Source organism: Miscanthus floridulus, chromosome 19 (genome assembly GCF_019320115.1).
Source record: "Miscanthus floridulus cultivar M001 chromosome 19, ASM1932011v1, whole genome shotgun sequence".
Lineage (NCBI taxonomy): Eukaryota > Viridiplantae > Streptophyta > Magnoliopsida > Poales > Poaceae > Miscanthus > Miscanthus floridulus.
The window spans coordinates 104,085,262-104,099,748 of NC_089598.1; the positions used below are offsets into that span (position 1 = coordinate 104,085,262).

The window sequence follows — 14,487 nt, forward strand, 5'->3', positions numbered from 1 at the left end:
CGCAGCGTCGCCGTGGTGTCTGGCGCGTGCTGATCCAGTGGCACGGCTTGGCTGAAGACGATGCCACTTGGGAGCGCCTCGATGAGTTCCAGGAAGCTTACCCCGACTTTCAGCCCGAGGACGAGCTGTTTTCGCAGGCGGGGAGAGATGTTATGACGGACGTCCAGTACACCAGGACGTCCAGTAGAATACAACATCATTTTGGGCCTTTTTCTATGTGTATGTAAGCAAGTACTAGAGTACATTTGTTATGACGGACGTCCAGTACACCAGGCGCAACCCCTCCGGTGGCTAGGCCACGGCCGCGCAGGAGAAGGCCAGAAGGCCCAAGTCATCAGCATTTACTTTTTATCGGAATTACTATAATTATTAGGGGGTTATTTCTATTATTATTATTAGAGGACATATAAATACTTTGTAAGACTACTTTGGAGAATTAAGCAGAAACAGAGTTGTTTCCGGCTCAGGAGCCGGAATTTCCTAACCCTAGCCGCCTCCTGCGGTTGTCGCGTGTGAACAGTGCCGACACTACTGTGGCACAACGAGAGTTCTAGGGCTGCAGCGGCGGCCACCGCGCTCTCGCCGCCACGGCCCCTCGCCGGCGTCGAGAGTACAGACCACGTCCTCCCTTCTTCCACCCCTACAACCTACGCAGTAACGCTAGGGCATCAAGCCCTAACAACATCAGTTTTGGAAATATGTAAGATCGCTTGCTTTACATTATTAATCTAAGCCTTAAACGGTCTTGCAACCAATAAAGCTTTCTGGAGGCACGTAACAACTCGATGGGGTTGGCCTAGGTTCGTTAGTGAACTAATTGAGCCTCCCAGTCCGGTTAACCTCCAGGCATCAATCTCAGCTGGAGGCGTCCAAATCGGAAACCTGGACGAGTGCCCGTGCTAGGCAAAGGTTCTACTGGATGCGTACAGTGTCGTGCCATCTTAAGCCATACATCCTACGGAGTAGTTCTACTAGAAGGTGATCTAATACGTTCAATACCACATTCAACAAACTAACCTGGCAGTTACAATGATGTTAAAGAAGAAATCAAATCAATCAATCATTACTGAAAGCCCAGACCGTTTCAGATGTTTTGGAGTGTAAAGATCCGAAAACACTGCACAAGCTCAAAAATCCTGAAGAAACTGATGTCAAACTGTCCAAGTCACAGACACGATTGCAGCCAAGTATATGGAGACGTCCCAAGAATAGTGCCATTAAGGGAGCATCCTGATTCTATATGGAGACGTCTCAAGGATAGTGCCATCAAGGGAGCATCCTTTTCTTCAGACACTCGAATCGAATCCGGAGCAAGACACGCCAATTTTTGTGCTTGAATAGTACCTAAGATAATTTTGTTAGGCCAAACCAAATTAGTAGACATTCCTTTGCCAATTGAACAGTCACTTTAAGATGAAAACACTAGCAGAGAATTTGGAGTCGATACTACAGGCAACGAAGGTTGCCGTAGGCCGTGGCGTTGGTTAGCAGGAAGGTACCAGGACAGAGAGAGGCAATTCATGGGCAAAGTACACGAGAAGAAAATTGATTTACAAAACAAAAACAGTCACATGTTTAAGCAATAAATTCAGTTGCAATAAAACAAAGAGAAATACACAAGAGTAAAGAGTTGGACTATGGTCTGCGTCGCTATTTCCAAATTCATACTCTCTTTGTAACAATCAGAACCTGTCTTGAAATATGTTTACAGACAGGGGCCCAGCCTGTGTTTCTTGTCTGTGGACAAGCCTTGGCCAAAAAGAAAAGAACATCCTTTCTCAATCAGAACAGTGGCGCCACAACAGAATATGTCATAAAATATACAGGAAAAGGAATAAAGGAAAAAATGCACTAATCAGGATTGAAGACAAAGATAATGTTTCACACTGGAGTGAAAGATAATGTATCATTGGAAGGCCATGTTATGTATTTCTGCAAAAGAAAACACTAACAAATATAGGAATGAAAACATTACTTCTCTGTTGTCTGCTTCCTACATCACAACCAAGATAATGCATCACAGTTCCCTCTACCACCAACACTGTTCGTTATTTTCTCGACTACAAAGATCCGAAACAAAAAGGGCCATTCCATCTGAGCTTGTTACATCACACTAAGAAGCTTTACGGCTGGCCACATTTGGTGACCGGTACCCTGCTTTAGTGGGCTTTCCCCAAGGAGAAACTGAAGGCCTGCCTCCTTTGGTACGCCCCTCACCTCCACCATGGGGATGATCCACAGGATTCATAGCAACACCACGGACAATAGGGCGCCTGCCCAACCACCGGCTATGCCCTGCTTTCCTTAGCTTGCGTGTGCCATGGCTTGGATTGGAGACTATACCGATTGTAGCACGGCATTTTGAATCGACAATCTTCTCAGCACCTGAAGGAAGCCGCAGAACACACCGCACACCTGGCTCCTGGACTACTTTAGCATATGTACCAGCTGCTCGAACCATCTTCCCACCCTGACCAGGATGACACTCAATATCATGCACCCATGTTCCAATTCGTGCATTGGCTAGTGGTATGCAATTCCCAACCTTTGAGTTGAGATCAATTATATCAAACTGATTAGCTGAGGAATATGGTGAAGAGGATGTACTCTTAGAAGGTTTCGAGGAGTCATAGTTCATCACTGTACTACCTGGCATGCATTGGTGACTGGCCAGTATATAAGATACTGGTACACAATCAGCCTTTCCCTTTGGCCCTTTACTCGTACCAGTAGACTTTGCTGCCAAGCTACTAAAGCGGTTAGCCTGTGTCTGAAGCAAAGGTTTCTTCTTGAGATCATTCTGCCAAGAGAGAGCAGCTTGACGCTTCATTCTCTGTGTCCAAAGCGCATCATCCGCTGCCCATTTTTGAATTCCAGAAAGAGAAAATGTCTGTTTTTCTTCTTCATTTCCTCTGACTTGAGCATAGAAAGTGGGCTTGGCACCAGCTAATGCTATCCTAGGTAAGCTCCTACCAGATTTAAGAGTTGCGATATCTCCACTTCCCAAAGAAGAGTACAGTGCAGCAGCTTCCTTTTCTTTATGCACTCTACCAGACAATGGAGCAAGGGAAAACCGACTAGAGACATCAGCAGTGAAAGATTCCAGGACCGGTGGCTTGGCGCTGGGATCTTGTAGAGCCTTGGGGCGGCGGAAATGCACCCCTTGGACCCATCGCACCAGAGCAATGCTAGAAGAGCGATTCGGGTCGTACTCGATCCGCTCCACAATGCCCAGGGAAGAGGTGCCCCGCTTCACATCGACTTTCCTCTGCAGCCTCTTGGCCCCTCCGCCACGGTGGAAAGAGGTGATGCGCCCGGACGAGTTCCGCCCTGCCGTCTTGGACGAGCTCAGAGTCAGACGCTTCAGCGCGCCCACCTTCGCCTGATCTCTCGCGAGTGAGAGCGGGGACTGACGTGCCATCTTGTTGACAAGGATGGAGATGGGACGGGTGTAGCAGGGAGGAGCGCAGACTCTCCAAAAATATGCAACAACCCTCCAGGCTCTGCAACATTCAAATAAATCAAAGACAAATTACAGATGAGTTTAGATATTAAGCATTGTATCCCCAGTCCAATACATATCACCCATCTGGTATGACTACCTGAATTCGGCAGAACATGTAATCGTATCAACTAAATCTGTTTCCACTTGACTAGACTCGGGCTGGAAAATCCCCACCATAGAAAAGGAAAATGGCAAACAATCCCTAAAGTCACTTCTCACTTGAACCCGAGCCAGAGCCACCGAGGAGTTTCTAGGCGAAATTTGCCGAGCAAAACCTAAGCCCCCATTCCCGCCGCCGCCAAAAGCCCTAGCGGAGCCAGTGCCAGACCCAGGACGAACCAGGTACTTCCCACATCCGCCGGTCAGCAGACTATCCCAGCAGGAAAAGAAAAAAATTCTTGGAACAAGGGCAGCGTAATCCAAGAGCGGCAGGTGCGCGCATCCGGCTTGGGAATCTGCTGCGCATCTGACCTAAAAAATCGATTTTCTCACACGATCTCGAGCTGTATCTGATGTGCCTACCGATTAGCTCCCGCGGATTCGTCGAGACTAGCCTACTGATGTAAACGAGGAGGATCTAAGACGGAGTACTACTAACCAGGCAGCGTCGGAGGCCCCAGGTGGCGTCTCGGTTCCTCTTACGGTCCTGAGTGGAGAGGGTCCGATGAGCCTGTGTCGCGCGCAGCAGTGGGGAGGGGGAGGAGGAGGAGGTTAGTCGCCTCGCCGGCGGTGCGGCGGCGGCTGCGAGCGGTGCGTGGAGAGTGGAGACCAGCACGGCACGGGGGAGCGGAGCGGAACGGTGGCGGCTACGCAGTGGTGGCCGGTGGGGTGGAGTCGGGCTTGACCGATGCCGTGATGGGCCTGCGGATGGGCTTTCCACCGCAACCAGCAGGCAGCAGCAGGGAAGGGGAGTGCAACCGGCCCACGTCATGGCGGCCTATAAGCTATGGGCAATTGGGCAAGGGGCCCGCCACGTTTCTCCTCGCTGCTCGCTGAGGTCCGTCCATTTCTGCCGAGTGGCCGCATCGATCCATCCATCACGGACGGGACGGGACGGGACGCGCGGGTGCGTCAGCGTACGACACCGCCCACTGCCCAGAAAAGAAAACTGATCGACCGGACCTGGGGAGCACGGCGTCAATTGCTTGTCGTCGTCGTCGTCGTCGTCGACGTGGGTTGTTGGTTAGCGGGAGGTGGACGAAGACGGGTGGCGGCAGCCAAGTTAGCCAACGAACCGCTGGCCTCCACTACTCTTAATCTAGTACTAATCACGAGGAAATCGCCGTCACGAGCAGACGAGCTGAGGAAAACGAGTTCGGCAGCGAAAGCGACGACTTTCTGCATCACAAACCTCTTCTTTCTGGTTCACTGTCTGCTATACCCACCACATGTGACTAGAAGATTCACCACTCCTTGGCTTTGTTCGTGCCGTGGAGTGGAGTTTAACCTATGGAGACACAAAGGGCGTGTTTGTTTCCTAGACCAAGATGGCTCGTCCGTCCCAGCACAGCCAGGCCAAGACAACCCCAAGTGGTCCAACACTAGTGTGGAAAGGTGTTTGTTTGCCTTGCCCTTGAGATGGTGTTTGTTTGCCTGCTGGCCGGTGGCGCGCCACCAACTACCAGCGGCCCATGAAACAACAGTTCAAGCAAGGAATAGGCAGCAAAATTGACAAGTCTTACCACAACTCTAATGAAACAGCTAAGTGGCAATTACAACATAGTCTGAGCTTAATCCACAGGTACAACACATACATGAGCAGTCCAACAACAAAAACTTTTTTAAGTGGCAAACACTACTGCACAAAATTTTTCAGAGACAAGCAAAAACGCTTAACCGAGGCGGGCATCGCAGCCACCTCGGTGCAAAGGTCACAGTAAATGGAACCTTTTCTGATGGTGTTGGATGCCCGACTCGGTTAATCGAATAAAAAAACAAAAACCCGTGGACAGAACCGTCGAGCCCATCTACGAGCCCGCCGAGCCCATCCACGCGCTGCTGCGGCCGTTGCCCGTCGGAGGAGCGCCGCCCGCCTCGCCCGCTGGAGGAGCACCACCCGCCTTACCCGTCGGATCCGCCTCCCCGCCACCGGATCCGGCCTCGCCGGCCCGCCTCGTCCACGCCACTACACTGGAGGAGGAGCGCCGCTCGCCTCGCCTTGCCGGCCGGATCCGCCTCCCCACCATCGGATTCGCCCTCCCCGCTGCCGGATCCAGGCACCCGCTCGCCGAATCTGAGCAAAAGCTCAGCGGGGCCGGTGCTCCTCGCCGTAGCGCCACCGGAGGAGAGGGAGAGAGAGCTGAGGCACCGCCAGAGGAGCTCGAGGGAGAGGGAAGGCCAGATCCGCCGGACCGCTGCTGCTCCGCGACGCCCGCCGCCGGGGCACGCGGCGCCCCCAGCCGGATGTCGCCGTGGAGAGAAGTGAGGGAAGAGAGAGACGTGCGACGGGTGAGGGAGAGAGGCGCGACGGGTGAGGGAGAGGGACTCGCAAGTTCACGATGACCGCGTGAGGGAGAGAGACGTGCGAGTGCGCGACGGCCGGGTAAGGGAGAGAAAGAAAGAGCTGAGATAGGCTAAGGTTTGTTCGTCTTTATATAGCGTGACAGTTAACGGGTTGAGATGGGCTTTTGTTAGGCTCGGCCTTATTAACCGAGGCGGGCTTTTTAAGCTGTCCGCCTCCAAAAATTGCCCTATTTTAGATTTTAACCGCCTCCATAAATCGATTTTACAAGGCGGTTGATTATGACCATCTCGGTGAATAAAAATGCCCGCCTCGGTTAATCCCAGGCATTAACCGAGGCGGTTGAAATTTTTGCCCGCCTCCTAGCTCGATTTCTAAACGCTATGGAAAAGATTTTCTATAGTAGTGAAAGATGTAGGAGGAGGTCATGTTTTCTGTGAAGACAAGTCATCACGATCACACAAAAGTTCATTTGAGTTGATTCTTGAGCTGAATGCAGCATAAGCATCATCATAGGTGTTGTACTTCTTGTACGAAGCACCACGAAACCGATTCACCTGGTCATGGCAGTCAACCCAATTAGTGTAAACACCAGGCTTCTTGCCATTGAACACCACATACCATGGACTCATCTGAGTTTTACAAAATAGAAGAAGTTGCCTCAGTTTAGTTTAGAGATTCAAGAAAATGAGGAAATTAGTGTAAACATCATTGGTAGCAGTGTAGTATACACCTCAGTCATGGGGTTGATTGTCACAGACCACTATTTCACTTCCTGTGGCTTCTCCAGGTGATTAACCAAAGTAGAACTTGGTTTAGGCACAAGGAGAAGACGCAAGAAGCAAAGTTTATGGCCTGCATCCTAATCCATCCAAAATGGAAGACATCACTGGCAATTAAAAATATTGGCCTCAAATTTCTTTGAATTCATATAGTATTGATATAGAATCATTGGTGGCACTGATTAAGTTAGAAAAAGATCAAGGCAGAAATGAATCAAGCACTTGGCAATAAAACTCAAGCACTGGATAATACTAAAAGGGTGTGTTTGTTTGACTGGACATAGTAGTTAGCGGTCAATAGACACCCCAGGCTGCAGCATAGAAGGAAAAAAACAAGAACAACACAATCAAAAGAAGACAGTGCCACCTTATCATAGTATATCATCATCATAGGCCTTACCCAAATCCTCACCATCACATCCTAATTAACAAGTCAAAAATTGGTTAGTCTTGGTGAATGTTTGCAAACCATGAACCAAAAGCAAAATAGCAAAGGGAAACAAATAGTTCCAACTAGTCCACCATCACATCCCATGATAGCCAAAAAAATGAGTGTTTACTTGTGGTAAATGGTTGCACATCATGAGATGCACCCATCCTCAGCTAGGCACATGATGAAAAATGACCACATCAAGTAGTTGGTTAGGAATGGATGTATCTCATGGTGTGGCAAACTAGTCACCCAAAAGCAAAACTGCAAACACAATCCAATAGTTAAATAGGCAACTCATGCATAAATAGATTAGAACATGTGAAAAAATAAATAGTTCCAACTAGTCCACCATCACAAGCCTTATCAGATCAAGTGCCAACAGACATAGCTGCCATCACCAGGATGAAATATTATAGAAATATGGTTAGCCACCCCCCAAATGAGCAACCAAAATACCCCCAAAAGGATAGGTGCTAGTAAGTCAAGCTACCTTACTGCGTAAAAGGCCCTAAGTCACTGCACAAAAGATTAGGGAAGGAGAGTGGTTAAGGAGGGTGGAGAACATGTAAGGGTTCTCAACTGCTTTTCCTCCTCTATCTTGTTGTAGAGGTAGAGTGCAAGCATCCTAGATGTAGTAGTGCTTGGCCAGGAAGTTCCTAAGCTAGATAACCCTATGGCTGTCCAACATGTCCACAAAACCCTTACCCAGTGCCTTGTTGTCCAGAAGGTGGTTGAATGCCACAATCAAGGCCTCCTCCATGAAGCTAGGCATGTCTATCACTGCATGGTATAGATCAGCATCAATATGAGCAGGCCATGTCTCCCTCAAAGCATTGGCCACATTGTTCGCTGCGTCAGTCATGTTGGTCATGAGCAACATCTCATCCTCACTAAAGCAAGACCTCTTCCTCTTCCCACCCACTACAGAGCTATTAAGCTTAGTGGCCTTGCTGCTCTTCCCATGGTCAGCCTTCTCATCCCCCTGCTGGTGGCCAAATGTGCCCTCCATCTTACCAGTTGTAGTGTCAGTGGTGTAGGTGTTCACCCCCAGTGGCTCATTTGAACCAACAACAAACCTCCCAATAGCTGTTGAGCTGCCAAAGATGATCTCCATCTCATCATAGAACCTGATTGGGGTGTTTAGGTACTCAGCATCCTTTGGATGGGCCTGCAACACCAAAAACACCCAAGACAAGTTAGTAATGAATACAAGTAATCAAAATGAGAAACATAGAACAAGTGAGAAACTAGAAACAACAAACAATTATACCTTAACATGACCAGCTTAGTGGTCCTGGTCCAACATGATGGCCTTGGTGTCATCGTCCCAAAGTGCCCCACTAATGTCCTTCAGCTTGCAGACCCTCCCCCACCTCTGCCTCCACTCTCTAAGGTGGTTGTACACCTGAGTGGCAGTAAGCTCCTCACTAGAGTACTCTCGCAGTGCCTTAGCTACCTAGATAATGTCCTTTTCTTTGAAGCCCTTGTCTGCCCTAGCACCAGAAAGGATGAGCTGCCTCATCCTACGTAGCACAAACCCACTAGTGTTATTAGTCCACCTCATAGGTGGCCTAACACCACCACCATTGGTGGCAACACCATCCCCATTGCCACCAACAGCAGGCAAGGGTTGCCCATTGGCACTAGCAGGGCAGCAACAACAGGCATCCCACCCCATTCACTAGTGAGGCAGCAGTCACAAACCCCTCACCACCAACAGCACTAGCACCATTGACATTGACAGAGGCCATCCTAAGTAATGCAGCAAGGTAACATTTAACTAACACATACACCATGAACAACACATAACCAACATTCAATCAAAAACCAACAAGATAGGAGAATGGAAGCCATTAGTCTTAGCATTGTCCATGAAATACATAAATAGTCATACACACAGTTCATTAGTTCCATACAAAGGCAGCCTGAATTATATAAATTTATTACATAAATGTGGTTCAAGTCCTAGAAGTGCCCCTATTGGCCCACATGCTAGCAGAGATAGCATCCATCATAGCTGCCATCCCACTACTATCCTAGGACTACAGATGATTAATAGGTTGGTTTCCTAACACAACACAGGGGTTGGCTATCCAAGATTCTTCAGTTGGCACAACTTCATCAATGTCAAAGGTCAAAATCCAGTTATGTAGTATGCAACAAGCTAGGACAAGTTTCACTTGGGTCTTGTAGGTGTGGAAGGGCTTATTGTCTATAATACGAAACCTATTCTTCAAAGCCCCAAAAGCACGCTCTATTGTCACCCTTAAGGAAGAGTGTCTCAAGTTGTAGAGCTCCCTCTCATTATTATGGTAGGTTCTACTATAAAACTTAGACAAATGATACCACACACCTTTGTAAGGTGGCATGAACCTAGAATGACATATATAGCCTGCATCAACTAGGTAGAACTTGCCTACAACATTAACAGGGACTGTAATCAGTTTGTGTTTGCTGTTTCAACAATTAAATTATTCATATTATTAACAATGCAATTATCTTCTAGTACACTCAACCCATCCTGCCTCTCAATAGCATCTGTTAGGATCAAAGCATCATGTGCTGATCCCTCCCACCCAGCCAGTACATATATGAATTTAAGGTCAAAGTCCACAGCAGCCATAACATTTTAAGTGGGGTTACTCTTCCTACCCCTGAAGGCAATCTACATGTGTCTAGGCACCCTAGCCAACACATGGGTGCCATCAATAGCCCCAATGCAGTCCTAAACAACATTTAATTGGAACAAATTAGGTGTATGTCACTTAGATTATCTACTAGTAACTAAGGAAATAAGGTTGAGTACCTTGAAATATGGGTTCCATCTCTGGCTCCCAAAATAACTTAGTATGGGTCTCAAGCCCAGGTGGCTTGATCATCTCACTCCTAAGCTCCTCAACAACATACAACACTTGGTGAAAATGGCTGTGCACATCTCTATGGACCTTCTCAAACTCTGGTGGACCACCCTATACCTTTGGTTGTGTCCAATAATATGGAGGAACATAGAAACTTGTTCCTCAACACTTGCATTTACACTGTCTACCACAAGACCCCTCTGCCTAAATAGATTATAGAGAGCAAAGAAAGAGTCCCTACTCATCCTTAGCATGGCAATGCACTCCTTATCAGATAAGTTATAAATTAAGTCCAAGTTCTTCTTCCTATGCTCATCAGCTTGAGCCCTAGGACCATACACTATGGATTCATCCTCACCCCTCTATCTCTTAATCCTAGAAAACAGAAAAGACACCATGACCACAACTATTGTTGCAGCCTGATTAGCCATGATAGAACGTTGGCTGCCTAGATCCATCTACATTTAGTTATTAGAAACAAATTTTTAGTCATCAGGCATGCATTTACTGGCCTCTAAATGAACTACATTCATATACAGATGGACAAAAAGTAGTAGGAACGGCTGCTTCTCTAAAAAAGCCCCCTAGAACCTACTAACAACATCATTGACTAGTATAAACAACCGCAAAGCATCACTTAATCCATACCCAACAATGAACAGTAAACCCTAAATGAGCAAGTACTGCATATCACATATGAAATCGACAAGAACAATAGCACCAGAGTTCTAAAATCACCAAGAACAACATCATAGGCACCTCGGTGCCCAAGGATTTGCACACAACCACCTTAAATCTCAAGATTTGGACCATCTAGATCCACATATACTAGATCTACATGAGGTAAGGTCCGAGAAGGGATATCACCTTGCTACGAGCGATGAGGAACCATAGGAAGAAAAAGAGGCGAGGCGGAGAGGTCCAGGCAAATAAACACCACCGCACTGGAGCCGACGAGGAGGAAGAAGATGTGGAGATGTGGAAGAAGACGAGGCCCATTGAAAGGTCCTTGTGTAGTTTTGGTAATTGAGTGATAACCTAGGTGGACTAATTGTGTTTATGTGAGATACATAGGTGATTATGTACATGTGTGTGAACAACATATGCCATGAAGGTGAAAATGGTGCGGAGATGTTGCAAAGCTCACACATGTGATGATGAAGGAGCTTATTGCATATGAGACATAACATTGAGTCATATGATCAAGGTGGAGAAGATTAAGACATGACTTGGTTTGATGGACTGGTTGCAAGCGTGAAGGGCAAGTCAGAGGCTTTAGAGCAATGGACCGCGTGGCGGTGAAGCTTGAGCAAGACTTGATGCCAATGGACGAAGGCAATGGTGAAAAGCAAGTGAAGTCAAGATCGATAAACCAATATGATCACATGATGATTTGAAGTGTATCATATCATTGTTGATCGTGTTGGTGCATGTGTTGCATCGACATTGGAGGAGATAGAATGGAATACGCAAGGCAAAGGTATAACCTAGGGTATTTTATTTTACCGGTCATAGGTGTGTAGAGAAGTTGATGACTGGATTTAGGATAGATGGCCGTACTATCAAGAGGGGCAAACTTATTTGCATATCGGTCATCTAGTGTCACTTCAGTGATCTAACTTTGCATTGTCGCTAGGATTGAGTGGCGTTGCAAGTTGAGTGGCTAATCCTTTGGAAAATATTTGTGAAAATGCTAACACACATATACATGGTGGTGTTGCACATTTGCAAAGGAGAAGAAGTTAGTCATGCTGGTCACAGAGTGACCGGACGCGTCTAGTGTGGCTACCGGACGTGTCTGATATATTATCCAGACTTTGGGTAGTCTGATAGGAATGACCGGACGTGTTTGGTGCATCTACTCGATGTGTCTGATATTTGACCCAAGGTGAGAGACTAAGTGAATGTGACCGGACATGTTCGGTCGCCACACCGGACACGTTCGGTGTGAATCAGTGAAGTCGATGTTCTATGAAATAATTGATCGGACGCTGGCAGCGTCCGGTCTGGAGTGACCAGACACATCCGGTCGGTCCTGGCAGCTTACTGGACTTGACCAGACATTGAGGCTCAGTGTCCGGTCATTTTCTCATGACATGTCCAGTCATCTCTAGGAGGTCTCTAGACATGATCGGACGCTGCGACTCAGCGTCTGGTTGATTTCTAACTATGCATCTGATCGGACATGTCAGAGAGCCATTGGAGGCAACGGCTAGTTTGAAATGAGACATTTGGCGGTCAGGCAGCTACCGGATATGTCCGGTATGGTGACTAGACATGTCCGATATACACGAATGGTGCGTCCGGTGCAGCGTCCGGTGCAAATGACCTGCGTGTCCGGTCGTCCTGAAATTTGCCCAGTGAAGGGGTAACGTCTAGTTTAGCCCACGGGGCTATAAATAGAAGGTGATCTTAGCCATGGCTTGTGTTGAGCACCTCGGGGGACTTTGTGCCCATGCTTGAGAGTGCTTAGGAGCCCTCCATCTCAAATATGCTTGATAGTGTTCATCCGATTGTGTGAGTGAGCGATTCTAGTGCGATTGCATTGTGAGGTTGCATCGAGTGGCACTAGGTGATTGTCTTGCAAGCCGGTGGTGCTTGTTACTCTTGGAGGTTGCCACCTCCTAGATGGCTTGGTGGTGGTCTCTATCGAAGCCCACAAGAAGCTTGTGCGGTGCTCCGGAGAAGAGCTTTATGAGGGGCATTGTGCTCGCCCTGTGAGAGCCACGAAGAGCAACTCTAGTTGAGCGTGTCATTGAGCTACCCTCACTTTTGAGGTAGGTTTTTGCGGTGCCCGACGTGCGGGCTTGGCGGGTGATGCCAATTAGCCACTGAACCACCAAGTGAGAGGTCGACACAATAGGGACTAGCATGTTGGCAAGCACTAAACCTCAGGAGAAAAATCATCGTGTCAACTTTGTTCTTCCTGTTGGTTTGCATCCTTGTTACACAAGCTTGTAATTACTTTCATATACATTGTGCTTGTGCAGTTGCTCTTACAATTAGTTTGCTTGTGTACCTAACTAGTTACCTTCTTGCTTGTGTAGCATAGAAGTAGCTCCCTTACGTGGCTAATTTGGTTTGTGTAACCTTGTTAGTTACATTGCTTAGTTTGTGTAACTAAGTAATTTAGCTCTCTAATTTGGCATTGGTTGCCTTGTTATTGAGTATTGCTAGTGAGCTTAGGTGGCTTTGTGCTTTTGCTTACTAGCATGTGTAGGAGCTCCCTTGCTGCTTGAAGTACTAGTGGCATAAGATTTGTGTGACCTTGCTTCTAGAATTGGTTAGGTGAGATCTAACTAGCCCGGTACCTTTATTGCATAATTAGGATCTTTATAAGGTGCTAGAGAATATAGACAGAGGGGTGTAGTCTTGGCTAGACTGATTGTCTTAATTCTGCATTTGTTTCAGTTAGCCAATGCGATTAGAATTTAGAAACGACTATTCACCCCCCCTCTAGTCGCCATCTCGACCTTACACCCGTGCGACACCGACCACCACCACTAGGTGAAGAAGAGGAAGCAGGCGGCAAACCAGAGCTAGAGATGAAGCAGACACACCACCAACACCATCTCCAATAGACCGACAGTGGTGGGAGAACTCCCAAACCCTAAGGCCTGAGAGCATCTGCGACCACGCAGACACCACCAGGTGGAGTGAGTAAGGAGAGCAGAGAGAGCGTGGAAGGAGAGTGGAGAGAGTGAGGGTGACTGAAGATCCTCGGGGAGGGGATAAATAGAGGTCAAAACCCTAGGGACGCCGCGTGTGAAGATTTCACCACTCCCGCATGAGCCCATGGGGTCCAACTGCGTTGAAACGATCCACGATTTCCTCGAAGGGAAATTCACATATTGCATCATAATATGATAGTCCAGGAAGACCAAGCTATCATATTATCATTATTCAGTTGATACCATAGTTCATACATCAAGAAATTACAAGTTTACAAGGTATTACAACACTTGGTAACACGCCTAAGTACAACATATACTAGCGAAGACAGACACACATAGAACAATATCAGAGTAGATGTAGCCCCTCAGCGGGTGAAGGCTCCTCCTTCATGGGCAATCATTAGAGTAAGCATAGAGCTTTAGTGGCCATAGACTTCATCTCCTCAACCAAACTTGAGCATAGGAACAAGACCACCTAATCCTTCTATCCTCCTTTGTTGCCGTCGTAGATGACATACAAACCTACCAAATATCTTTCAGTATGGTTTGTACTAGCCACTGGCTCCCACCCTATGCTTTGCTTTGCTTTGTGGTAAGTGGAATGCAAGGGTAGAACAAAAGTCCTATTTATGGCTGTAGTTTTTCTATGCAAATTTCATCAATATTTTATAATAGTTCATCAAGTTTTAACCCATCTCATTCACATGTTCACCCATCCAATCACACACACACATCTCACCACACTCTCACTCTCTAGATGGCAAGGATGACTCC

General features: G+C 47.4%; 1 protein-coding gene across 1 annotated transcript; it reads right to left on the reverse strand.

Annotated features, from left to right (window-relative positions):
* Positions 1–1,955: 1,955 nt before the first annotated feature.
* Positions 1,956–4,375, reverse strand: LOC136526838 (large ribosomal subunit protein uL2m-like). The gene is made up of 2 exons (XM_066519417.1): positions 4,104–4,375; positions 1,956–3,503 (listed from the first exon to the last, which is right to left on the reverse strand). Exon 2 carries the CDS (start codon positions 3,419–3,421, stop codon positions 2,114–2,116), a length of 1,308 nt encoding a protein of 435 aa, XP_066375514.1. The 5' UTR covers positions 3,422–3,503; positions 4,104–4,375; the 3' UTR covers positions 1,956–2,113.
* Between the last annotated feature and the right edge of the window lie 10,112 nt (positions 4,376–14,487).

Coding starts and splice junctions, on each gene's coding strand:
- LOC136526838 (XM_066519417.1), bottom strand. CDS start 3,421: ATGGCACGTCAGTCCCCGCTCTCACTCGCGAGAGATCAGGCGAAGGTG.